This window comes from Beta vulgaris, chromosome 9 (assembly GCF_026745355.1).
Source record: "Beta vulgaris subsp. vulgaris cultivar EL10 chromosome 9, EL10.2, whole genome shotgun sequence".
Lineage (NCBI taxonomy): Eukaryota > Viridiplantae > Streptophyta > Magnoliopsida > Caryophyllales > Amaranthaceae > Beta > Beta vulgaris.
The window spans coordinates 53108369-53134097 of record NC_079210.1 but is presented as its reverse complement, the minus strand read 5'-3'; the positions used below and the strand labels follow the sequence as shown (position 1 = coordinate 53134097).

The following is a 25729-nucleotide window of genomic DNA, read 5'->3' as shown; positions in this document are numbered from 1 at the left end:
TTTCTCTTTACAACCAAATTGAGAAGAAGGTGATATGAGGTTAATTGCAGGTTTAAAATTCTAATTGATTGAGTGAATCTCTACTAACTTTAGGTTTAAAAAAGGCTAAATTATATAATCACCCTTTTAAAGATCAAGTTAGTTACCCTCTAAAGCATTCCAACATTTGCTTGAAATTGTTTAGCCTCTGAAGTTACCCTCATATTTCATTTACAAGTTAGTTATCCTCTAAAGTTACCCTCATATTTCACTTACACATTGATCTCTTCTATGATATTGAAAATCTGGGATATATCAAGAAAAGTTCTTAACTTATCATTGGTGGTGTTTTAAAGGTTAATGTACCTTTAATTCCTTCTACTGGCTTCATAGTGCCTCCTTTCTACATGATATTTCTTCATTTTATTTGAACTTGCACGGTGTTGAGAATTGAGATATAGTGTTATGCCTAAACATCACTTATAGTTCCATTTGAAAAACACTTCAAAGGCACGCGAAAAACCTACAAGTCAACAACAAGTTCTAAATCAAAGTTGTTACCTTAGCTATTGGAATTGCACTTCAAATAAACTTAATTATGTATTCTCTTTTCAAATGAAATTAACGAGTAAATAAATCGTTCGTGTTTGCACACCGTGCTTCATTGGTTTGCCTAATGCAACTAATACAACGTGTGTACTCAACGTCTGTGTTGGAATACGTGTTAAATAGATATTTCACCACTTAAGGCTAACGAATTACAAATATCACAATTATACTATTTTGGGGCGCCGTGCGCGTAGGCGCGCGGAGCAACAACTAGTATATGAAAAAAGAGAGAAGAATGGTGAGGTCTAATGAAAAGATATACTTCCTCCCTTCTTTAATAATTGCAACATGTAGGGATTATACATTTTTTTTAAAAGACGAGAGAGATGTAAAAGGGACCAATGTGATGAGGAGAAAGATAAAGAGAAATGATATTCAAATTTAGTAATGTTACAATTAATATGAAACTTGAAAATAATAAGGAAAATATCGCAATAATAAAAGAACAGAGGAAGTATTATTAAGCAACCACTCTCTCTTGGCTTTGTGGAGAACAATTCTCTAGATAATCTAACTCTATGTCTCTAACAATATATTAACAACTACTCCCTTTGTTTTGTTTTACTTTGACTTTTATACTATTGACATAATCCAAATTGACCGTATATATATTTGTACCAATATATAAAACCAACTATTATTTTAAAGTTGTTGCTTGATTTGTCTCAATATATATTTTAATAATATCAACATTTTATAATTTTATAGGTATTTAAGCATATTAATGATAAAAATTGTGCCAAATATAGAAATCAACGTAAAATAATTAAGTATAAGTTACTTTCTTTCCCTTCCCTGTTAGCTCTGCTTGGAGTAGTATTTACAGTTTACTGCATGTGTGCATGACTGCATGTGTCTTGCCAGTCGTGAGGAAAATGACTATTGATAAGTAATGAAGTGGGTGGAAGAAAAGTTGTTTCTTATCATAAGTATGTTTATTTTCACCTTTATAAAATGTTATAGGTAATAAATTAAAATTATTTACTTTTTTCTCTCATTAATGATCCTCTTTTTAAGATTTTTCTGTCCAATTATTGCAATTTTTGTCTCATCTAGTAGTAGTTTAGACTTTAGAGCTTGAGTTATTTTTCTTTTCGGTTGAAGGAGCTTAAAATTCGGTATCAAAGATGTTTAATTGATTGATTGTCATACAATTTTGCAATTAGTATAGATTGTCATTTACAATCTACACAAAATCAGTGTTCAGAAAACTATGTTGGAATGATAAAATCTCTCATACAAGTCTACATAATTAAAAGAACAAACAAAATTATCTTGTATTGTCAGATTTTGTTTATTGTCATCATAGTTACAACAAAAAATAAATTTATTAATCAAGTTAGATTGTATTTTGTTTTTCTTTTATATTTAGTACAACCTAATCAAGTTAATCGACCTTATTACTCATAAATAAAATACCTAATTAACAGCCTTTTCTCAGATGATTCAGCAAAAAGTGAATGCAAAAGAACTTCATGGTGCAAAAGCTAGCCGCAACGGAACGGAAATTTCACACCTTCTATTTGCAGATGACAGTCTTCTCTTTACAAGAGCCACCCGTCAGGAATGCTTGACAATAGTTGATATTCTCAACAAATATGAAGCAGCATCCGGGCAGAAAATTAACTATGAAAAGTGGGAGGTTTCTTTTAGTAAAGGTGTAAGTTGTGGGCAAAAGGAAGTGTTGATATCTACTCTCCAAATGAGGCAAGTTGACAAGCACCAAAAATATCTTGGCATTCCCACAATCACTAGGAGGTCAAAGAGAATGGTGTTTCGGGAACTCTTAGATAGAATGTGGAAGAAATTGCGGGGTTGGAAGGAAAAATTGTTGTCAAGAGCTGGAAAGGAAGTTCTAATCAAGGCTGTGATACAGGCTCTCCCTACTTATCTGATGGGGGTCTATGAGATCCCAACGGCAATTATAAAAGAGATTCATTCAGTTATGGCGCGGTTTTGGTGGGGTGGCAAAGGTGTGGAAAAGAAGATGCATTGGTTAAGTTGGGAAAAGATGTGCAACCGAAGTGTATGGGGGCATGGATTTAAAGATCTTGGGTGTTCAATGATGCTTTACTTGACAGGCAAGTTTGGCGACTCTTACATTATAAAAACTCCCTTTTGAGCCGTGTAATGAATGCAAAATATTATCCCCATGGAGATATATTTCAAGCAAGGTTAGGATACTCAAATAGCTATTCCTGGAGTAGTATATGGAGTGCGAAAAGCTTGGTGAAGGAAGGTTTGATCTGGAAGGTGGGAGATGGGAAATCGATAAATCTGTGGCACGATCCGTGGCTTAGTGATGAGGATGGCCGGTTTGTTTTGAGCAATAGAGTTGCAGGATTGAAGTTGGTGGGAGATTTAATTGATAATGACCGAAAAGAGTGGAAAACGGATGTGATTGAAAATCTTTTTGAGGAACGTGATCAAAAATGCATTCTAGCAATTCCGTTGAGCTCAAGGTGCTTGCAGGATGAATTAACATGGGCTACTCTAAAGATGGGACCTATTCGGTGAAAACGGCCTATATGCTTGGGAAGGGTGGTAATTTGGAGATGTTCATAAGGCATGGGTATTTTATGGAGCTTAAAGGTATCCCCAAAAGTTCGCCACTTTCTTTGGAGAGTCTGTACCAATTCACTGCCGGTACGTGCTGTACCTAGGGCCCACCATCTCATTGATCAAGACGAGTGCCCATGGTGTCTGAATGGCGTGGAAACGATTCATCACTCTTTGTTCACATGCGCTCGCTGGAGATCGGTGTAGGGGGAACTAGGATGTCAGGCTATGGTCAATGGGGTGGAGGGTGAGACGATGTGTGAGACGGTGGTGCGATGGAGTGATCTAGATGCTAAGATGGTGCAAAGAGGAAGCTTTTTTGCGTGGAATGTATGGACCGAACGAAATAAGTTGGTATTTGAAGGCCAAAGGCAACCGGTGCCTGTCATAGTCCAACGTGCGAGTAGGCAATGTGATGAGTTCAATTCTTATACTACTCGAATTTATGGAGGTCCGAAAATGGGAGGTTGTGTGAGCTCGACAAAATGGTGTGCGCCTCCTAGGGGCACGATTAAGCTCAACACAAATGCTTACCTTGGGGCAGAAGGATGGATTGGGTTGGGCATTGTAGCTCGTGATTTTCGAGGGAAAGTATGCTTTTCGGTTGTGCGTCGCACCAGGGCCTGCTGGCCCGCGGCTATTGCGGAGTGCAAAGCAATTTACATGGCGGCTAGGTTGGCTAAGGCTCATGGTCTAGTGTATATTATTATTGAGTCCGATTCTCAGGTGGTGACTAATAGGCTGACAAACGAGACCCTCTATTTTGCAGATTTGGATAATATTCTAGGAGATATTCTTTCTTTATGTAATGCGTTTGAATCAGTTAAATTTCTTCATGTTAAGAGGGATGGGAATGTTGTAGCCCATCATCTCGCTAGAGTAGTGCCTTTTGGAGTCGAACAATGTTGGGAGAACCATTGTCTTCGTGAAGTGGCTCCGTATGTTTTGATGGACACTTTGTCCTTGGATTAATGCACTACTTTCTTTCCCCCTCAAAAAAAAAAAAAAAGTTAGACGACCTTCACTTATTGTGTTATTGATTGATTAAACGCTATATATTACCAATATAAATATTATATATACTTCCTTCATTTTTTAATTATTTGATCTACTATATATCTCCCTCAAGTAGGGTTACTAGGGAACAAGGAGATATTTGAATAGATATTAATTTTAACATTTAAGCAATAGAGATTTATCATTGATTTATGTACACAACTGTTGATATTTTCATATTATATATCATACATTCATACGCCATTTGGCAAGGAACAATAGCAGCTATCCAGCTGTGCGAAGAATCAAGAATCTAATGAGAAAATGAGAGGCGTACCATATGTACTACTACTAGTAGTTACTACTGGATTTAATGCATGAACTGTGCAGCAACACAACAAGGACTGGTGAACTAATAAAGTATGTGACTTAATTAGTTGGGTCACAACTCACAACTGTGAAGGATGCAAAACATTATTGATTGAATTTCATGAACCACGAACATAAAATCTGCCAGCATCTGTAATAGTTACTGATCAAATATACGATATTATTTTTGGTTCTAAATAAATCATTTGGGTTCCTTTTACAGATACTGTCCAAGTGTCCATCAGTCCATGTGATCTCCAAGATGCCAAGATCTATGTGTTAGTTTGTGTTCGTGCATCAACATAAAACTATATCCTCTATCTGTTTTTTTTATTGCTACATTGTTGTATGCACGACAATTTAGTAAATGTCATCACTTTCAAACTTTTTGAATGGTACTTTTTGGCCTATTTAAGTTTCGTTTGGTTGGGCGTTGGTTGGGCGTAAAACATTTTTGGTGTAAAATGATTTTCATGGAATTCCAAAAATGTTTTCCGTTGTTTGGTAACATGTAAGAAAAATGATGACATGAAAGGAAAATGAAAGGGAAAGTAAGAAGATAATGAGAGGAGTGTATAAAATAGATAAGAAAAAAGGAAGGAAAGTAGTTTTCGCTTCATTTGGAAAAAAAATGGTTTTCCATCATTTGGAGAGCAATTTTACCTCAAAGAAAAATGGTTTTACACTCTTTGTAAATCAAAGAATGTAAAATTGAAAATAGAGGGGGAAAAAATTTCAAGAAAATGTTTTACTCCCTACCAAACGGAGCCTTAATGTAAAATAATGGGAAAAAATAGTACTTCTGAGTGGAAAAAGAGAAAAACAAATATAATAGTATTACTTTGTGGTGGGCCAAGTATCCCAAATAAGTACTCCCTTCGTCCCATAATATAGTGCTTGTTTCTTTTTTACACGGTCTCAAGATGTAAATTTGACCTTTAATATCTTCAATTCCATATTAATAAAAAATTGAAAAGTTGATATTATATGAAACTAAACATTGAAACGAATCTAACAAGGTATCACATGAATATGTTTTTTAATACTACACAAATGAGAATATTCGGTCAAAGATTTTAAAGTTTGATCCACCAAAATGAAGTAAGTACTATATTATGGAACGGAGTGAGTAAAATGTACTCCAGCAATTAAAAAAGAAACAACTCTCCCCTCTTGCAGCTGAACTTCTCGCCATCTTAGAAGCTATGCAACGTGTGAAAAGTCAAGGTTACCCCAATGTAATCATCTATTCCGATTGTAGTGAATGAATGATGGTCTTTATTTATAATAAAAAAAAGTGACCATTTAAGAAAAATGTAACAATTAAAAAAACGGAGGGAGCAGTAAGTTAGTACTCCATTCATTTCTTTTAAATTTATTCACTTCACTTTGGGGAGAAGCCGAAGAACTAAGGAGAAAGTACAAAAGTATGTGAGAGAAACTGAAAAGGTAAAGAAAAGTAAAAACTGAGAGAGAAAAACTTAAAAGTGGATGATATGAATGGAAAAATATAATAAAATAGATGAGACATATTACCAAGAATAGAAAAAATAACATTGTATAAATTTATAAAAACGTACCAAAAAGAAAAGTGTATAGATTAAAAAAAAGGAGGGAGTAACTATTAGAGCCAATATTTTTTTCTCTAAAATTATTGGAAATACCGGGTAAATTGGAAGCCATGTTCAGATTTTTCAATTAATGCATATGAAAATATCAAAGTCTATAAATCAAAAAATAATTCCATGTACTTATTCGATCATGTACTTGGTACTAATTAAGATTTAGTTTTCAATGCAAATTGCTGATTAAGTTTAATAAGACCTCTATTTACATTTTCAGTGCATCATTTCTTTTAGTAGCTTCCACTTTAGTACTCCTATGAAGCATAAACATCGACTGTTAAAGCAATGACAAATCCAAACCAATATTTCGTGGATGAAAAAATAAATGTTAAATTTTCATTGGAGCAAAGGGTAATTTTTGAAAGAAAATACTATATATTTTTCCTTATTATTAGCACAAAATCAGCAAATCAAAATTTAAGTAGGACTAAATGATCCCAAACTTGAAAATATAACTCCATTTATGTGATGAATCCCTAAACCTAGGAGTGTATTTGGGCCTCCCAATCTCTCACAAACGCCCTACGCGCAGACAGGTTCAGTTTATTGTTGACAAGGTGAGAGCTCGCCTGGCCTCTTGGAAGATTAAGTTCCTCTCTAGGGCAGGAAGGCTTTGTCTTATATCCTCAACCTTATCAACAATTCCGGCATACTACATGCAAGCCACTTCCCTCCCGACAAGCACCCTTAATGACCTTGATTCCTTATGTAACAATTTCCTATGGGGGGAGGAGGGGGAAAAGAAGAAGATGCATCTTGTAAACAAACAAACGACTTTCCTACCCAAGAATAGGGGGGGCTGGGCATTAGGAGCCAGAGAATCATGAATAAAGCCTATATGGCTAAGCTTGGGTGGAAGTTAGCGCAAGACCAACCTAGCCTGGCCCAAAAGTGTATCCACTCTAAGTATATGCATAACAATCGGGTCACTAAATTTAGGAATGGATCCATCATCTGGAAAAGCATTGGGAAAGGGTGGGACCTGATACAAGATAATAGCTCCTGGACCCTTGGGGATGGGAAAAGTATTAGTTTCTGGTATGATGATTGGTTGGGCATAGGTCCCATACGAAGCTGGGTTCAGGGACCCATGAGTATTGACGAGAGTTCTAGAAAGGTTCATAGCTTGACTCATCACGGGAGATGGGACCTCACTTCATTAACTATTCACATCCCGCCTGACTTAAGAAATCGCATCCTCAACATTTTTCCTCCTACGCCTGATTCGCAGGCAGATCTCCTTGTCCCAAAGTTTGTTGATCATAAAGGCTTTGTGTTACAGCGGGCATACATAGCCCAAATCCCCCAAACCCAACTTATGATAATCTCTTGTGGATCTGGAAGGGAAAATGTGAACCCAAGCTCCACTTCTTCCTTTGGTTAGTTTGGCATGATAGACTCCCTCACCGGAACCTGCTTGCAAGTAGGGGTATGACCGTTGATACTTCCTGCCCTAGATGCAACCAACATGTAGAACATAGCGCCCATTTACTCCGGGACTGTCACATAAGTCAAAAGGTTTGGGAGTATGTTGGGATGCCCTTAGGATCTTCTGATGATTTCAGACTCTGGATTAGGAAAAACTTACATTCCACCGGCCAGTTCAGAGACCTACCCTGGGCCTCTGTCTTTCCGTACATCTGTCATGAGATTTGGAAGGATAGGAATCAGTGTGTCTTTAAGAATCAAAAGGCTTCCACGCCCCATGTTATATGTCTGAGGGCTCTGGGGAGAGTTAGGGAATTTTCCTTCGCCTCAGAGACCATTACGGGGAATATTATCCACCCAATGTTCGCTCACCAAACGAGTTTCTAATGATCCATGTTGATGCTTCCTTTATAGACATTCTCCAAGGTGCTGGGATTGGGGGGGGGGGTACGTAAGTCCTCCGGTCAGTGGTTCGGGGGATTTGGGAAGAAGATCTTTACAGAGAGTTCTTTTGCAGCTGAGCTGACGGCGATTGCGGAAGCTCTTCGACTTGTTCTGTTGGAGAACCTTCCTAAGGCTATTATATATTCTGATTGTAAGGATGCCATAAACCTCCTCCATGGAGGTCGTTCTGACCGTTACTTGAATTTGATTAATATGTGCAGGCAGTGGCTCACCCAGAGACCGGATCTTCAGATTAAGCACTGTAGCAGGCAGTATAACCTCGTGGCAGACAAGATGGCCAAGTCCTGTAGGATCATGGATGGAGATAGTGCTGTAACTAGGATATTCTCCACCCCCCCTGGTTATTGTAATGAGCAACTTCTCTCTGATTGTAATATGTTTAACATTATTAGCTAATGAATGAATGCCTTGTTTACCAAAAAAAAAAACTCCATTTATGTGTTAATAGAGGTTTGAAATTTGATTTTGTAAGCTGATCTTTTTGAGTAGATAAGAAAAAGTGTCATATCGAATCGAAATTTTGCACGAACCAAATAAACATAATTAACAAGATAGACCTGTCAGATATTGAAGTAGGACATAAGAGGAATTTCCACTCCGAATTGTCCTTAGTATGTTTTGAGAACTTTATGATAATCTCACAATTGTGACTTGTGAGATATAAAAACATGTACTACCAGATCAAACATTATTTCATAGCTTTTTATCCTGAATTTACTAATCCTTTTATCCTATTTTAATCATTACAGGCTTATTAGTACAACGTAGGTCAAAGAAGGGTACAACTCAATTTTTTGCAAAAACTTTATCCTCCTCATTCCACGATCTCTTAATTGATTTTAGACCATTTCACGTATCTCATTATCATTTTTCTCAGTATGTTTAGTGAGTTCATTCATCATAACTTAAGTGTAACATGTACGTGATACATTAAAGACTAAATTGTACTTATTTGGAACATTTTTTTTTGTATATTTTGCTCATTCTGATGATTTCAAATAAGAAATGAGCACGAAAATAACCTTACATATACCATGCTCATAGTACATTCGGATATATGATAAATTTTGTATACGTTTAGTAAGTATCTCCGTGCTCGTGATAATTACATGCAAACGGCGGTGTTTCTTTTGCAGCTCCCACGAAGGTGCATGTATAAAGTGTAATCATGCATATAATCCCCTGAGTCATGGTACATGAACTCAAGGCATTTGCTTCGACCATTATATATTATATATATATATATTGATATCCAATTCTTTATACACACAGCACAAAATCTCCTTTCACTATAAGAACACAATCTTTCTTCCTTTTTAGATGAGTGCTTTTTTTTCTTTTCTTTTTCTTTTGTCTCATTTTTCTCTTTTTGTAGTTGAGTTTATCTGGTAAGAAACCGTCTATTTTTAAATTAAAATTAGGCAATGATAAGCCCAATATTAAAAAGAGGCTTATCTCAATAGTGATTAGGTTAATTTCTTTAAATGACTAGTTTAATCCATTTAGTGACTAAATTTAGTTTTATATTGCAATTAGACGTCCTTTTAATAATTTTTATTTACAGTTTAGGACCTTTATTATTATCATTATTATTATTATTAGTCTTTGTTGAAAATCTACTACTGCCGACAAATCCTTGATTGACATCTATCATATGCTTTTCATGTTCATGTATAATGTTGCTATTTAAAAAAAAAATTGTAGGGCCTTAAGTGGAAATATAAATTTAAATGAGTTGCACATTTCTTAGTTTATTAAAAAGATAGAAAAAAACAAAATAGAAGAAAGCTAGAATGTATGTACATTCTATAGTATAGTCTATAATTGTTATTTGGTAGGTCATATATCTATAAATTTGAAAGGGCCCATTGTGATTTGTCTTACTTTGGGCTGTTGAGAATAACTTGGTCCTTGGACCAAATGTGACCCTAAAAGAGATGCGAATAAAAGTTAAAAATAGAATATTCTAATGTAAAAAGTATAATGCACCCCTCAAAAAATGTTTAAAAATGCATACCTTGGCCCCGTAAAGTTCGAGACTTGTAGTATCAATCTCACTCTCATATGAGTGTATCGTTATTCTTTAAGCTTATGGTATATAGTTTTAGTAAATAACTGATTTATTATTAATACTTATTTTATTAAAAGAGTAAATGTAATAAGAGCAGTGGCGGAGCCATGATTTTATATCAGGGGTGCACAGTTGTAGACACATAAAAAAGGAATTATGAAAGCTGAATTATGTAGACCTTGTGTGGGGGTGCGAAGCCAGTGTGTCGCGCAAACCCAAGCGTGGGGAGCGGTGTCTGTCCGCTGAACGCATATTGGCTGGTGCGGTTAGCGCGTAGTACTGGTGCATGGAATTTGTATAAGTCACTTTGAATTTTATATGGAGGATAGAGAGCACCAGAACAGTGGATTATATATGCTTACAAAATTGAAAGACTAAAATAATATACAATGTGATTTTCAACTACAAATTAAAAGCATTAAAGGTGATGTTTTTTTTTTATCCATATGAGCCACGAAAGCAATACAACGTTAAAGGTGATGTAAGATAGATGAAAACACAAAGTGTAAAGAATGATGTGAGATGGAGCTCGTGGAGAAGTACCTAGTTTTTTTTTGTCATAGGTTTAATAGTGTAGGTTGTTTTTTCGTAACTACATTATGTGCAACGCTCGCACTTTTTTTATTTCATGTTTAGCTAGTTAAAATAATTAAATAGTGTTTTACTTTTTCCCTTCATAATATTTAGCATATAAGAAAAATTAGAGATAACTAATTACTAACTTGGCCACCTGTTTTCTCTTTTTATTGTTCCCTAAATTTGTTATCAGTTGTCTCACTTTAACAATACGTTTGAATTTGTATCACCCACGTATCTCACTTTGGATTTTTACATTTGAATATAAGCACAAATATTATTAATATATGATGTTATTAGATTTGCCACTATATACACAAAAATTGTATAAGTAACTTATATTAATTAATAGTTAAACATTAATCATTAAAATTGAATATTAACAAGTACTAATTAATAAACTGAGAAAGTAATTTGTAAGCTTATCTTTTCAAAACTATACAGGATTAGGTATTTTTTCTTTTTCTTTTTCTTTCATTTTTTTTACATAAGTCTTCTACATCCTAAAAAAAAAAATCCTCTCAAACACAAGATTGGTCAAGTCTCCACACAGTGACACAACAGTGAGTATTTATTTTGAGTTTATGGTTGGAGTTACATGTTTGACGTTTCCTACTACTTCTAACTTCTCCTCCGCTATTTCTCACCTTAATTCGTCTACAAACAAATAACATCTTTAAGTCAAAGAATCGGGATTCTGAATCCTCTATAATTATAGTGAAACTCTACAAAGTAGAGTTAAATCTGATCTATACATTTTATAATCAAGGGCTTATTTCATAACAGGTCCTAACAAATGTTTTTCATGCAACAAAACGAGATATTCATAAGTTGCACGATTATGCGATCTTTGTATAAAAAGGCCCCTGCCACATTTCCCACCCAAAACAAAATAAATCACCTATTCACTAAATTACTCAATGAAGGGTTATTTTATTAGTAAAAAAAACTATAGATTTTTACCTTTGCTCAACAAATTGATAAGTATATCATAATTGACTAAGGGCCTGTTCTCTTCGGCATAAAACAGCTGAACTGAATTGAACTGAACTTATTGGAGCTTAAGTGAACTGAACTGAACTTATCAGAGCTGAACTGAACTGAACTGAACTGAATTGAATTGAATTGAATTGAATTGAAATAAACTGAATGTAATAAATATATAAATAATATTTTAAACAAGAATAATATGAATATTAAATAATAATTATAAAGATAAGTAATAATAATGAATAATAATAATAGTATTTTGGATATTTTTAAATGATAGTTATAAATAAATAATATTAATAATAATAATAATTAATGATAATAATGATAATTAATAATAATTATTTTATATTATTTGTATTAATATATTAATACTTGATGATGATATATAATAACAATAATATCTCAGAAGTAAATTAATATTACTATTTTAATAATTAGATTTAATAATATAAAAATATTTAGTAATAAAAATAATGATTGGGTTGGACCGCAAAAATTACATCATAAACCGCCTTGACGCGATTTGATTGGTTTACAGGCTAAAAAAAGTGGGTTTATTTGTACTTTGACCTAAATCATGTTCCTCCTAATAATAATAGTAATAATAATGAGTAAAACTATAATAAACAAAATAATATATAGAAACAACAACAACAACAACAACAACAACAACACACAACAACAACAACAGCAACAACAACAACAACAACAACAAACAACAATAATAATAATAATAATATAATAATATAATAATAATAATAATAATAATAATATTTAATATTAATGATATAATAATAAGAGTAATTAGTAAAATAAATTATACCAACATAATAATAATATTTAACAAAATAATTATAAAAGAATGGAGCTGAACTGAACTGAACTGAACTTATTGGAGTTGAACTGAACTGAATTGAACTGAACTGAACTGAAAATAAGCTGGGGAGAACAGGCCCTAAGGATATTATTTTGATGATCAAATATCAATCACGCGAATAATATCCTAAAAACAAAACTTATGCACAGGTTAGAAAACCCTTAACACAATGCATAAACAAAACATAATAAATGTATTTCCTCTATTCCCATTTAATTGCAATACTTTCAGTTTTACATTTACATATATACAATTTTTACTATTAATATCTTTAGTTATATTTTGGTAAACATTATAAAAATTAGATATGAATAAAGTACAAATTGAAATGAATCCAAAAAGATCTCACATGACTATATTTTTTCCATGTATATAAAATACAAAAACTAGTTATATGAGTGATTATAAATAATATCAAAACTGAAAGTGTTACAGTTAAATGAAGGGTATGTTCTCTTCGGCATAAAATAGTTGAACTGAACTGAAATGAGTAGTGATATGTGAGAGTAAAAGTATTTTCCAGAGTTGAACTGAACTGAATTGAACTGAACTGAAATGAATTAAACTGAACTGAACTGAAAATAAGCTGGGGAGAACAGACCCGAAAGCGGTCAAATTAATGTGTTATAAAATTTATGTGTTACCATGTTAAGAATCCTAATTTTCTGTAGGCCGTATGTCAACATATGTAATAGGGCCCCTGGTAAGCTGTCTCACATTTGGGCTGCTCAGAACAACACAGCTCTTGGCACAAATCATGTGATCACAAAGAGGGAAAACAATAGTAGCAAAAAGAAGCTAAAAGGGATGTTCCAATTTCCTATCAAAAGAAGGAAAAGGACTCCCACCATAATTGTGGCAAACTTCTTTTTCATTTATTTTGTAAGTTAGTCGATTAATTAACACATGATATAATATCCTAATATCCTTTGTTTGAGCATATTATTTCATGATCCAACTTTTATTCAAAGTCAAGCTATAGTGGTTGTATTTCTTTTATTAATATATTGGCAATGTGATTCTCCATTCAACCAGAACCTTAAGATTGTTGCTCAATTATTATGTTTGAGCTAATTACATCATTATGTAATGATGGGGATACTTCTATGAAATATATATAGAGCAAATTTTCACTAGGTTTTCTAATAATTTGAGGTTTTATTTTATTCAACTTATTTTTCTAAACTTATCTTGATTTTTTCTGAAACTTTTTTTTATTTGTTAAAACTTTTTTAGTTTTTCTATGAAAATAAGTAAAATAAGTTGGATAGAACGTATCCTAATTAATAATAAGTTAAAATTATTTTGTTTTTTTTTCAAAATGCATACTATGAGTAGTCTAAATAGGAATGGCAACGGGTCGGACTTGGACCGGATTATGCATAATCCGACTCCGACCATACAGAAAGTCGGATTTTAAATATGAGTCTGACTCCGACATCGAAAATCCGACTCCGACCCGACTTAAAATCCGAACATCCGACTCCGAGATCCGACCCGACTTAAAATCCGAACATCTGACTCCGAACCTGATCCGACTTATTTTTCTTCCAATTTTTTATAATAGAATAATCTTCTATAATATAATAATTTAATCATTACAATTTATTCTAATCATCATATGGAAATCTTATATAGTACAAATAATCTAATTATTACTATTATTTTTAACAATCATTTTTCCTATGGAAAAATTTTATATAATACAATTGACTGAAAGTCGAAGTCAGATTATACATAAATAATACATTACATAAATAAGAAAAAAGGATTGATTGACTCAAAGTCGGAGTCGGATTCGGATGTCGGATTATTTTATGAGATCCAACTCCGACCCTCCTCCGACTCGGAGTCAGATTTTTTAAACGGAGTCGGAGTCGGATTACTTTTTTGTCGGAGTCAACTCGGATTTTTTCGTTCGGATCGGAGCGGACTAGGGTCGGATTCGGACTGGATTGTCATCCCTAAGTCTAAATTTCTAATAAGATATCACATGAATATATTTTCCCTTTAACATAGATTGTCAAAGAAGATAAAAGTAAAAGTAAATATATATAAATAGTATAAAAGTCAAATGGTTGCATCATGAAACAATTGAAGAAGAATTGAACTTCAACCCCGTCTAGTAGGTGTGAAAGTTCGGTGTATGGTTTGGATTAGGGCCTAATCCAATCTGATACGAACAAAATTTAAATTTGAATTTTCCAATCCGAATCCAAACAGATTAGAGTTTGAATCTAATCCAATTCAATCCGAATTTTTATACTCTAGATTGGATCCGATCCGAAAATTTGTTTTTTTAAAATACTAGTTTTTCGATGAAATAAATTAAGCACAACAACGTCTGATAGATTTAGGAAATGAGGAATTAAGTGTTGTTAGGGTTTTTAGGAAAAGGGTTGAAGTGATACGCCTATTGGACTATGTACTAGGTTATTCTTAAAAAAATCCAGTTTAGTACTTAAGTCCAATCCAGATATATAATACAATGAACATTGCTATTTGGTTATATTGGATTTTGGATCCAATCCAATCCGAAAAATCCAATTTTTCAAAAAAAAAAAACTCAATCCGAATCCAATCATAACATATTTCAAATCCGATCCAAATTACTAATTTGGATTAAATTGGATTTAATTTTGGATTTTATCCGAATAACTTTTACCCCTACTGTCTGGACATCTACTCCAAACCAATTTAGTTTAATATCAAGTCATCATATTTATTGATAATCAAGTCATATTTTGGATATATATAGTGAAAGTTGAAGGGAATGGAAGACAAAACTTAATTAAATTAAACTCAATCCGACTTATTTTCTCTGTTTTATTTTATAAGTTTCGGTTTTATTGGATAATAAAATGCCGGTATGCATCATACAAGATTACAAGCTCCAAAATGGTGCAGAAGTAAACCAAATGATTATGAGCCAAATATATTCGACCTATATTTTCTTCACTTGAAATAAGATTGATTATGTCCAAGTTTATAATATTTTCTGACCCTTAACAAGTAGTTGACTCTAATCTATTAAGAAAAATTCACGCAGAATTTTGTAGAAACTAATTATATATTATTTGATAACTTATTACAACAAATCGACACTTTGTCAACTAATGCTTTCCCCTAAAGAAAAAGATTTTGCAACTCCAACTTGATCAATCGATTTGTTCACCTTGCTATTTAATTCTTGTCGTAGATCCACTAACTACTTGGCTGTATAGGTCAAAAGATTTTAATTGTTTTGGACTAATCACGTTTATAATGCCTAATTAGGCTAAACTACGTTGTTGAAGAAGAAAAGGAACTTCTCCTTCACATTCCCCACTACTGTTAAATCTAGTCTCCTGCGACTTAAGTGTCCCCTACGAAAATTCTACGTTAAATTGAATTTGAACAGAATATTATTTCTTGAATCGAGTAGAGATTTTTTTTTTTTTTTTTTGAGGGGAGTAGAGATATCTTCATGCGATGGCAAAAAGGGGAAAAGTTCCTTAATTAGTATTCTTTTCGATTTTTTTAATTTACTTACTTTATTTTTGGGAAAAATGTATGGAAGAACTAAAGAGGTAATCCAAAATATTGAAGTATTGTATTAGAAAGTGAATCAACACATGGGTATAAAAATAGGAGAAAATAGATCGACATGTGTAGATAAAAAAAAAACGGATAAAAAAGGATATAGTGAAGAAACGAATGGAGTACTTGAATCAACATTTTCGGTTTCTAACCATAATGCATGGAAATTCATTGCTATATTCTAACGTACGGTATTTATAACTAATAGAGTATAAACCAATGTTATTATGTAACTTACCGCGTCCTCTCTCCTTTTTTTTCTCTCTTCTCTCTCCTCTCCCGCAAAACCCTAATTTTCGCCCTAGGGGAAACCACCGCCCTTTTGGGCGGTGGTAAACCCTTTTTTTATCCTTTTATTACTAGTTTTTTTATGTTTATGTTTATAATAAATTTCAGTCTCTCTCTAATGGAGAGTTTTTCTACCCGTATATTGGGTTTTATCTCTCTCCATGTGAGAGTTTGGAGATTTTGTTTTTGGATTTTTGTGTAATTCAAGATGTTGATTTGTTGATCGAAATTTGTGCGGAATTGCAACAGATGTCAAGACTTTATTTACAATAACTTGAAATTAATCCAGTTATATTTCAAAACTGCAAAAGATCGACAGACCCCTTGCAGAAGGCTGCATCAGACAACGATGTGAAAGACGAAGGTTTTCAGAAGTGTTAGATCTATTCAACGATCGTTGTTTGGTCATACTAGAATTGTATTTATTTCATTTTGATATGTATTTGTTTAATTTATACTTCTATTGTAGATGTCGTATGACTTTGAATCAATAAATAATTGTTATTTTCAAAAAACAAACAAACAATGTTATTATGTAAAATATTATTAATTTTATCTAAACATATATTTTCTATTTTTCAATATGTTATAATAAATATATAAATATATTTTAATCATTTGTTCTTCGAAACTAGAAGGAAATATTTTGGCAAACAGGGATCCCTTAAAAACTTATTTTGAGGAATGGGCCAAATCCGATCATTTTTCAAGTAAGCGCTTTGAAATTACACAAATTATTCTCCTAATTGAACCAGACAGACTAAAATTCTACTGGTGTAAGAGAATTACATATAGCTTAGTACAATATGACTAAATACCCTACGAATAAGCTTGACAAAATCTTTGTATAGCTTATTCAATTTCTCAATAAAAAGAAATATGACCAACAATAGTTCAAACGCATATAAAAGTAATTTTTTTAATACTTCTTGTTAATATTGGTTTTCTTTTATATACTTCCTTCGTTTTTTTTAGATGTTACACTTTCTATTTTAGGAAATTTTAAATTAGATGTTACACTTTTATTTTGGGTAATAACTTCTCTCTATCTCTCTTATATCACATGTTCACATGGATCCCTTTTGTTTTTCATTCTCTCTATCTCTCTCCTCTCCAAAAATTACCTAGAAGTCCGTGATTTGAAAAGTGTAACATCTAAAAAAACGGAGGAAGTATACAAATCAAATGGCTGCAAATTATAGTCAATTGCAAGTCATCCGTACAATATATTAAATTTGAACAGAGTCATTATTCTTAATAAAAATATCTGTATGCCATGACAAAACAGTGAGGAAATCTATACTATAACAAGAATATTACAAGAATACAACATTTCTTGATGCCTAACCATGACAAAATCAACAATACGTACCAACCTCATGAATTATTAGATTTTTAGTCCAAAGTTTCCAACGGGAGAATAATACTATGAGAAAAATCTCATGCAATGAAACAATAGATGAGACAGAAAAGAGTTGAAAACGAAAGCCAATATACAATAATAGTAAAGGATAATAATCTATGGTTAAAAGAGAACAAAAAAAGGTGGTAAAAATATGTCTTCTTTTTTATGCCAAATGAGTGAATTAATAACGGACAAAAATAAATATGTAAGGGGGCCTAACGGATTGATTGATGTAGACGTGCATGGCCGTAGCCCCTAGGTTAAGGTCTTTGGCTGAATCATGGCCAAACAAAGTAAAGTTTATTGAAGTTTTATTACTTGCAAGACATGTTGACCCCATTGTACGAACTTAATGGGTCATCTTTCCTTCGTCTCAAGCTACACCATCCCAAATTAGTAGTACGTAGTTGTATACTTGTATTGTAGTTAGCAAATATTTGTTCCTTATTCACATGTTTGTGTTTTATATTCTCGATTTCATAATAAGTTTAATATTTGGAGTTATGCAAGAAAAAACAACGGAGAATATATGTACTTATATATAAAGGTGGCTCTATGTATTAGAGATGAACAAGAAAAAGATTGAATAAATAACAAATAAGGTGAATGTGCAAATGTAAAGGTTATTGTGAAATTAAACCATCTGTTTTTAGTAATTAAGTGTTAGATTTGGCGTGTGAGTTACATGAAGTGTAATTTTTTTTTTTACTATTGTGAAGTATTAAAAGAGAGATATTATCATGTATTCATGTGTAGTTTTGTTAGTTTTTTTTAGCTACTTCGATTTATTTTATTATATATATTTTATCTATTTATTTTCAAGTGCTGCAACCTAGCTCATTGATATACAATTTCAAGAAGATGATAGATAAGGAAACTAGATAATGATTGTTTTATATATATAAACTTTTAACAATGTCAATTATTGTGCTAAAATATACTTCTCTATGTTTTGATTATCGTGAAAGAGCAAGGGTTAACACTAAATTAGGGGGGTGTAATATATTAATATGTCATTCGAAACAAATACAAAAACAAATTTTTACACAATGGTGTAAGTCCAAGTGTGGTTAGAGGTCACCGTTGTCCTTTATAGGTTTCATAATGAACATGTAACTAGTGTTTTATAACACTCATTAACATGTAACTAGTATTTTGATATATACATATATCATATGCAGTCTACATCCAAGCACATGATTTCACTTATAGGAAATGAAGTCTATTTTAGAGCCATGGTTGTGTAGTCACCTACGTTGCATGTAACCAGTGCCGGTCCCATACTCCTTATTAAACGAGTAGTAGTGATAAAACTCTCATTTGAGTGGGAAGTTTATCCACTCATAGAAATAAACAAGAGTTGTTTTAACAATAACAAGTATATCAAACGCAAAAAAATGAATTAATTTATCAATAATTAGGGTTTAAACACACAAATAGGGGTTCTTATAGCCAATTGTACTTTTGGGAACAAAAGCTGAATGGGACACGCTAATAAATGGAAAATTTTGTTTTTTGACAGAGATCATATATTTAATAGGGACAATATGGTCATTTCAACATATTTATATACACAAACATGGGTTGGTTTAACAAAAACAAGGGTTTCAAACGCACAAACAGGAGTTGGTTTATCAACAACCGGGATTTTGAGTACACAAATAACTGAAATAAGGGTTCTTATAAATAAACAAATGTACTTTTTTGGGACAAAAGCTGAACGCACACGTAAATGAATGCAGTTTTTTACTTTATGACAAAGATCATATATTTACTTTTTGATAAAAAGTTGTCTTTTTATATTTTTATTTAATAATAAAGTTTTTTTTTTTACATAAAAGTAACTTTTTAGAATTTTATTTTTTTAAATGGACATACTGGCTGTTCAACAAATATATTACAAGGTGTGCTTGACAATGTATACACGCCACGTGACACCTCTATTACTCCAGTGCAAGTGACAAGTCATGTCAATCAACAAAAGTAAAATTAGCTTGCAAAAAGATTTGAACCCGTGACCTCTTGCAATTATATATGACACAATTACCATCTCAACCAACTTTTAATCATGGTTTAAGTTTTCACATTATTATATTTGTACCTTTTAAATGTTGAGTTTTTCTTAATATATTTTAATGGGAATGGAAAAAAGTGTATATCAAATTTATAAGACAGTACCAACCCAGAGCAATGTCCGGGCCTAAATACCAGTTCTTCATTAAACTAGGCCATAGTGATTAGTGATCATAAACCTTGAGTGACCACTTTTACCCTCTATTCTCTCGTTATCCTACATTCCACCCTAAGTAGGCAATAAGCCAATAAGAAAGTTCCCCCTCAATAGTGACTTGATCCTACATTGAGACTTGAGAGAATGAGAGGTCTGCTGTACTTAACAGGTGGACTTTACCATAATATTTGTAACCCAAACCCAACCCAACCCAACCCAATTAGTACTCTTGAGTCTTCTCATTATTATAAATCTCCACCTACTTAGTCTCCCCCTCATTAGTCATCCATTTCTCTCTCCTCTAATTATCACTCTCTAACTAGCCATTCTTCTTACATTTGTCACCTTGTTCATCACCTTCCCTTTCTTTATATATTACTCCACACTTCCCATCTTTAGCCAAACATTGTTCTCTTCTCTCCTCCCTTCTTTGAGACATTCATTTCATCATTAACACATTCTGTTCGGATTGAAAGATGAATACCCCTAATTACATGTTCTCAGTAGTGGCTGAACACCACAATAACTCTGAACCCGAAACCTCCCAGAACGACACTTCTTCCACCTCATCCTCCACCTCCATCCTCAACAACAACAACAACAACAAGAGAAAGAGAGAGACCAACAATAACAATACTTCAAATAATAATAGCAAACACACAGTTTATAGAGGAGTGAGAATGCGCGCGTGGGGAAAATGGGTGTCGGAAATTCGAGAACCCAAGAAAAAATCACGAATATGGTTAGGCACCTTCAACACACCAGAAATGGCGGCGCGTGCACACGACGTGGCGGCGTTATGTATAAAAGGAAACTCGGCAATCCTTAACTTCCCTGAACTCAGTGAGTCACTACCTCGACCGGCGTCGAGTTCGCCACGTGATGTTCAAGCAGCGGCTGCTTTAGCCGCTGCTATGGAATTGGAGTCGGCTCAAGCAGTATCAGTATCAGTATCGTCTTCTTCGGAAGTTAATGGGCCTGAAGAAGAACTGAGTCAAATCGTTGAGTTGCCGAGTTTGGAAAACGAGGTTGCTGATGACTCGGCCGAGTCATTTTTTGTTGACTCGGCTGAGAAATGGACGTACTCTGCTCTTTGGACGGAGGAGATGGGTTTGTGTGAAAACATGTATGAATCTACGGCCCACATTTCATTGGCTGATTGTGGGGTAGGATATATATATATTTAGCCGTTATATTAGATCGAAACTTCGCATAGATTAATCCAATCGACTTGGCTATACAAGTAAGGTCCTTTTGAGGTGGGAGGGAAAGTACATGATTTTTCACTCCTAAAGTGCCTCTAACGAGGTTTCATATTAGAGACGGACCTTGTCATTAGACCAAGTAGCCATTATGAAAAGGTGAACATACTTTTTTTTTTTTAGGAAAGTAGAAACTTCATCTTGTTAATACCAAAACTTCTTTGTTAATTTTATTTTTTGATTTTATGTTTTGAGTAGTTTGTATAAATATTCTTAGCTTCTAGGATTGATGTGTGTTAGATGATTTTTTTTTTTTGCCTACAATGTCCATAAATGTGGAGTATTTTGTTTGTTTGTTTGTTGCTTTTATCAATTTTCAATTAAATTATCGTTTTTTTTATTGGGAGTTCTAATATAAAAATAAATGAGTATATATATTCAATTAATAATTATTTCACATAAAAGACTCCAATGTAGAGCATATATCGTACATTCTGGTGATGATAATGTATGGTGTATGTGTGACAAGTGTCTTACAATGTATTGTCGTCGTTACATTAAATAGCATATAAGAAACTTATTTTGCACAAGACACCATTTGCTAACATATAGTCATGTAATAACCTAATCAGTAATCATAATACATAGAGATTATAAATTAAAAACTTGTATGATTTAACAAATTAGGTACTAAGCGACTAAAGTCAAGTTCCAAAATGGTGTATGTTATTAACTCCTTGTGCAGTTTTTTAATAGAGTATATATTACATGGAAATATATAATGGTAGAATGATGAATCAACCTTGAAAGTTGAAACTACAAGCCAAGGGTCAACAATATTCAACTATATTCATGCTCAAAAAGCAAGAAAAACAAAACAAATGTTCAATTATTTTCCCAAGATTAGTTAGAACTTGGCAATCTAGAAATATGCTAATTGTATACTACTAACGAACGAATTAGCACGTAACAACCATGTGCAATTATCCCTAATTTTTTTCCTCATTGAACATGATATTTTACAATCTTTTAATTGGACAAAAAAGTTGGTCCAATTTCAATAGTCTTGATACCAAGTTAAATTTGACCTAATTGGTAAGGAAAGAAATTCCAACTTCAAAATTAGGGTTTGATCCTCGCTAGAAACACTTTGTGAAAGGTTTTCCGTTTTTCCTTACCATCCTCCTTCCCAGGGGCGGAGCTACCCATTGACATGTTGGGTCATTTGACCCCACTTAAATTTCAAATTGCAGTATTTTTCAATCAAAATTTTAGTTTTATTTCTGTAAAATTGAACTATTTACACCTACTAAAAATAAAATACATAAAAAAAAATAATTGCACCCACTAATATGTTATTTTGAATCCGCCACTGCTCCTTCCCATTATCAAAGTATCTGTCTATAAATCCAAACTAAATTAACCTGCAAGAGATTACGATGGAACAGGTTTCGACGTTTTGTCATCTTACTACGGGGTTACCCAATGAAGGCAAAAAAAAAAATCAATAGTTTTAATATACGTAGCCGTTGGTAAGTGATGTTAGCACTCCAACTTTTATGTGCAAATTTTGCCATGTATCTATGACAGAAATGTAAATTGATGAAATGATTTGGGTATAAAAGAAACTTTGGACTGGCTTTTGGGAGACAGCAAAGCAATTAAGAGGACATGATAGTGACTTTTTACTCGTTTAGGAACAGTGCTATCTAATTGTCTTTATTGTCTTTAACTCTTAACTGGGGGAGATAGGTAATTATCCCTTCCTTTCTTTTCACAGCTTCACTGGATATTATTCCAATCCAATAAATGGTGCACAGCCAAAACAAGTTTCCCGCAGTATTCTATTTTTGGAATTATACTTAACAGTTATCACCTCTCCTCCCGTTTTTTTTTTTAAAAAAATCCTATAAATACTTCTTGCATTTAAGGGCCTGTTCTCTTCGGCATAAAATAGTTGAACTGAACTGAACTGATCTGAACTGAATTGAACTGAACTGAATTGAATTGAACTGAACTGAAATGAATAGTGATATGTGAGAGTAAAAGTATTGTCAAGAGCTGAACTAAACTAAACTGAACTGAACTGGTCTGAACTGAACTGAACTGAATTGAACTGAACTGAAAATAAGCTGGGGAGAACATGCCCTAAGTGATACACTTTTTATAAAAAACTCTTATATAAAAGGGAGTGCTCCAGCACTGTTTTTTGAATTTATTTTAATTTCAATTTAGTTCGGTTAATTTTAGTTTAGTTAATTTCAGTTCATTTGATTTTATTTCAGTTAATTTCAGTTTACTATTCAGTTAAGGAACACTGATAAACACCAAGTACACTTGTTATTGGAGATTTTAGACAACTTATAACCCCAATGAAAGTTTCATCCTAAAATTTGGTAATGGGAGTAGCACATCAAGTTTATATACTTCATCCTCGAAAACTTTAATGCCTATTTCCAATAGTTTGTGTTGGAGCACAAGGTGACACTCAAGAGGGGGGGGGGGGTAATTTGAATTGAGTGACGAACTCTAATTGCTTTTCGCAAAACTTCTTCTATGGCACTGTGCCAGGCACTGTGCGAAATACTCGTAAATCTTTGATTTGAGTTTTTGCGAAAATTAAAACGAAAACTATATGAAATAAATCACTCAAACACCAAATATAACGTGCGTGGTTCAATCTCACCTCTGAGATCTACGTCCACACGAACCAAACTCCTTTATTTGAATCCTAAAATACCAACCTCTTGATACAATAAGACTCATCCACTACTAACCCTAGTAGTGCTCTCCAACACTTAACTCTAAGTGTTGCAACTCTCTATAATGTAGAAATTACAGAAAGAAAAGATCCTCAAATGTGTGTTTCTTATTCAAGCAATTTAGAGGACAGTTACAATCGTAAAATAGTAACTCAAACTGACTCGAACAACGCTATACTCTGTGCCTTAGGAATTGTTTTTAGCTCTTTATATCTTCGATTTTTCTCTCTGAAAACGTGAGTTATAAAAGTGAATTCTAAAACCCTTTTATAGTACATGGCTTGGACGAAAATCTTTCAAAATATATTTATCTTTTATTCCTTAATTTAAGGAATAAAACTTTTTTTTTTAGAAAAATAAACTTTATCCTTTTTCATCTTTATCTTCAATTCTAAAAAGATATATAAGTTTTTATTAAATCAATGTTTATCTATATTTTGACTAACCAATAGATTTTCTTTTTATCTCATACTCTTTTATTATCTTAAATTCTTTTTCCAAAAAACCATATTCGAAAATCTTATATTTTATAAAAACTATTTTACACATTTGTAACAAAACACGTTTTATTGAAAAATTCTTTTACAAAACGTTTTTATTAAAAATTTATCATTTTTAATAAACTTGTTTTTCGAATATTAATTTCCTTTTATATAGACATATAATATTAATATAATTATTTATTTCCTTAACTCTAAGAAAATAATAATTATACTAATTTTATATTACTATATTTAACACATAGTATATTACCTTTTTTTTAGAGGGAGTATATCACCTAATTTAAGTACATTACACTTTTGCATAAAGTAACTACACTTAGGAATATAAACTTGGACTTCAATCTTGATTCTTCATTTCTTCAAAGTCTTCATTTATTTATTCCTTTCTCAATCATCTGTTACAAACTTTCATACTATAACATACTACCTCCGTTTCTTTTTAATTGTTACACTTACACTTTTCACGCATGCCGATGCACTACTTTGAGCCTTTATATCTCTAATTTTGTATTTGTAAAAAATATAAAAACTACATATTAATAAAATACATACTAATACGAATCTAACAAGATCCCACATGACTATGTTTTTATTCACGTATAAATCACAAACGAGGGTCAAAGTGCAATTTGTGAATAGTGTAAAATGTCAAAGTGTAACAATTAAAAAGAAACGGAGGTAGTATTATATTATTTTTCATCATCAAAACTTAACATGCATATGCACAACAATTTGCCTCATAGTAATAACGATAATGCTTTTTACAACGGAAAATCTTAAAAAAGACGGTTTGATGGTTCGATGATCAGATCATCAATTAATTAATAAGTTAAAGTTACAAAAGACAAGAAATGAAATAAATCTATACGAAAATCTTAAAAGTTTGATAGTTAAAAAGTAATACTCTGTCCGTTTCTTTTTATCCTACACACTTTCCTTTTTAATCCGTTTCTTTTTAATCTACACACTGTTGTTTTTTCTATTTTTGGTAATATATCACATCTAATTTCTCCTCCTTTTCCACACTTATGTCATTCACTTTTTAATATTTTAAACCACTCTTTTGTTTCTCTCTGTCACTTTTCAATTTATCTCTCATACTTTTATATTTTTTCCTTGATTCTCCCCAAAGTGAAATGACTAAATTAAAATGAAACGAAGGAGTACTCAAAAACTCCAAAAGATAAGTTAAAATGTTAAGTGATGATTTGAT

General features: G+C 32.6%; 3 protein-coding genes across 3 annotated transcripts; all 3 read left to right on the top strand.

Moving 5' to 3' along the window:
- Positions 1–2356: 2356 nt before the first annotated feature.
- LOC130590247 (uncharacterized mitochondrial protein AtMg00310-like) lies at positions 2357–3105 on the top strand. The gene is made up of 2 exons (XM_057392307.1): positions 2357–2583; positions 2670–3105. Exons 1-2 carry the CDS (start codon positions 2357–2359, stop codon positions 3103–3105), a joined length of 663 nt encoding a protein of 220 aa, XP_057248290.1.
- A 270-nt stretch (positions 3106–3375) lies between these two features.
- On the top strand, positions 3376–4119 carry LOC130590246 (uncharacterized). The gene has a single exon (XM_057392306.1). It carries the CDS (start codon positions 3376–3378, stop codon positions 4117–4119), a length of 744 nt encoding a protein of 247 aa, XP_057248289.1.
- Positions 4120–20318: 16199 nt separating this feature from the next.
- Positions 20319–21651, top strand: LOC104904762 (ethylene-responsive transcription factor ERF039). The gene has a single exon (XM_010693135.4). The coding sequence runs from the start codon at positions 20526–20528 to the stop codon at positions 21234–21236; it is 711 nt and encodes a 236-aa protein (XP_010691437.1). The 5' UTR covers positions 20319–20525; the 3' UTR covers positions 21237–21651.
- Positions 21652–25729: the final 4078 nt, after the last annotated feature.

What these genes read in the sequence shown, in the direction of transcription:
- LOC104904762 (XM_010693135.4), top strand. Translation starts at nt 20,526, where the DNA reads ATGAATACCCCTAATTACATGTTCTCAGTAGTGGCTGAACACCACAAT.
- LOC130590246 (XM_057392306.1), top strand. Translation starts at nt 3,376, where the DNA reads ATGGTCAATGGGGTGGAGGGTGAGACGATGTGTGAGACGGTGGTGCGA.
- LOC130590247 (XM_057392307.1), top strand. Translation starts at nt 2,357, where the DNA reads ATGGTGTTTCGGGAACTCTTAGATAGAATGTGGAAGAAATTGCGGGGT. An exon ending in GTGGAAAAGAAGATGCATTG is followed by an intron (nt 2,584 to 2,669) that starts GTTAAGTTGGGA and finishes TTTACTTGACAG; the next exon opens with GCAAGTTTGGCGACTCTTAC.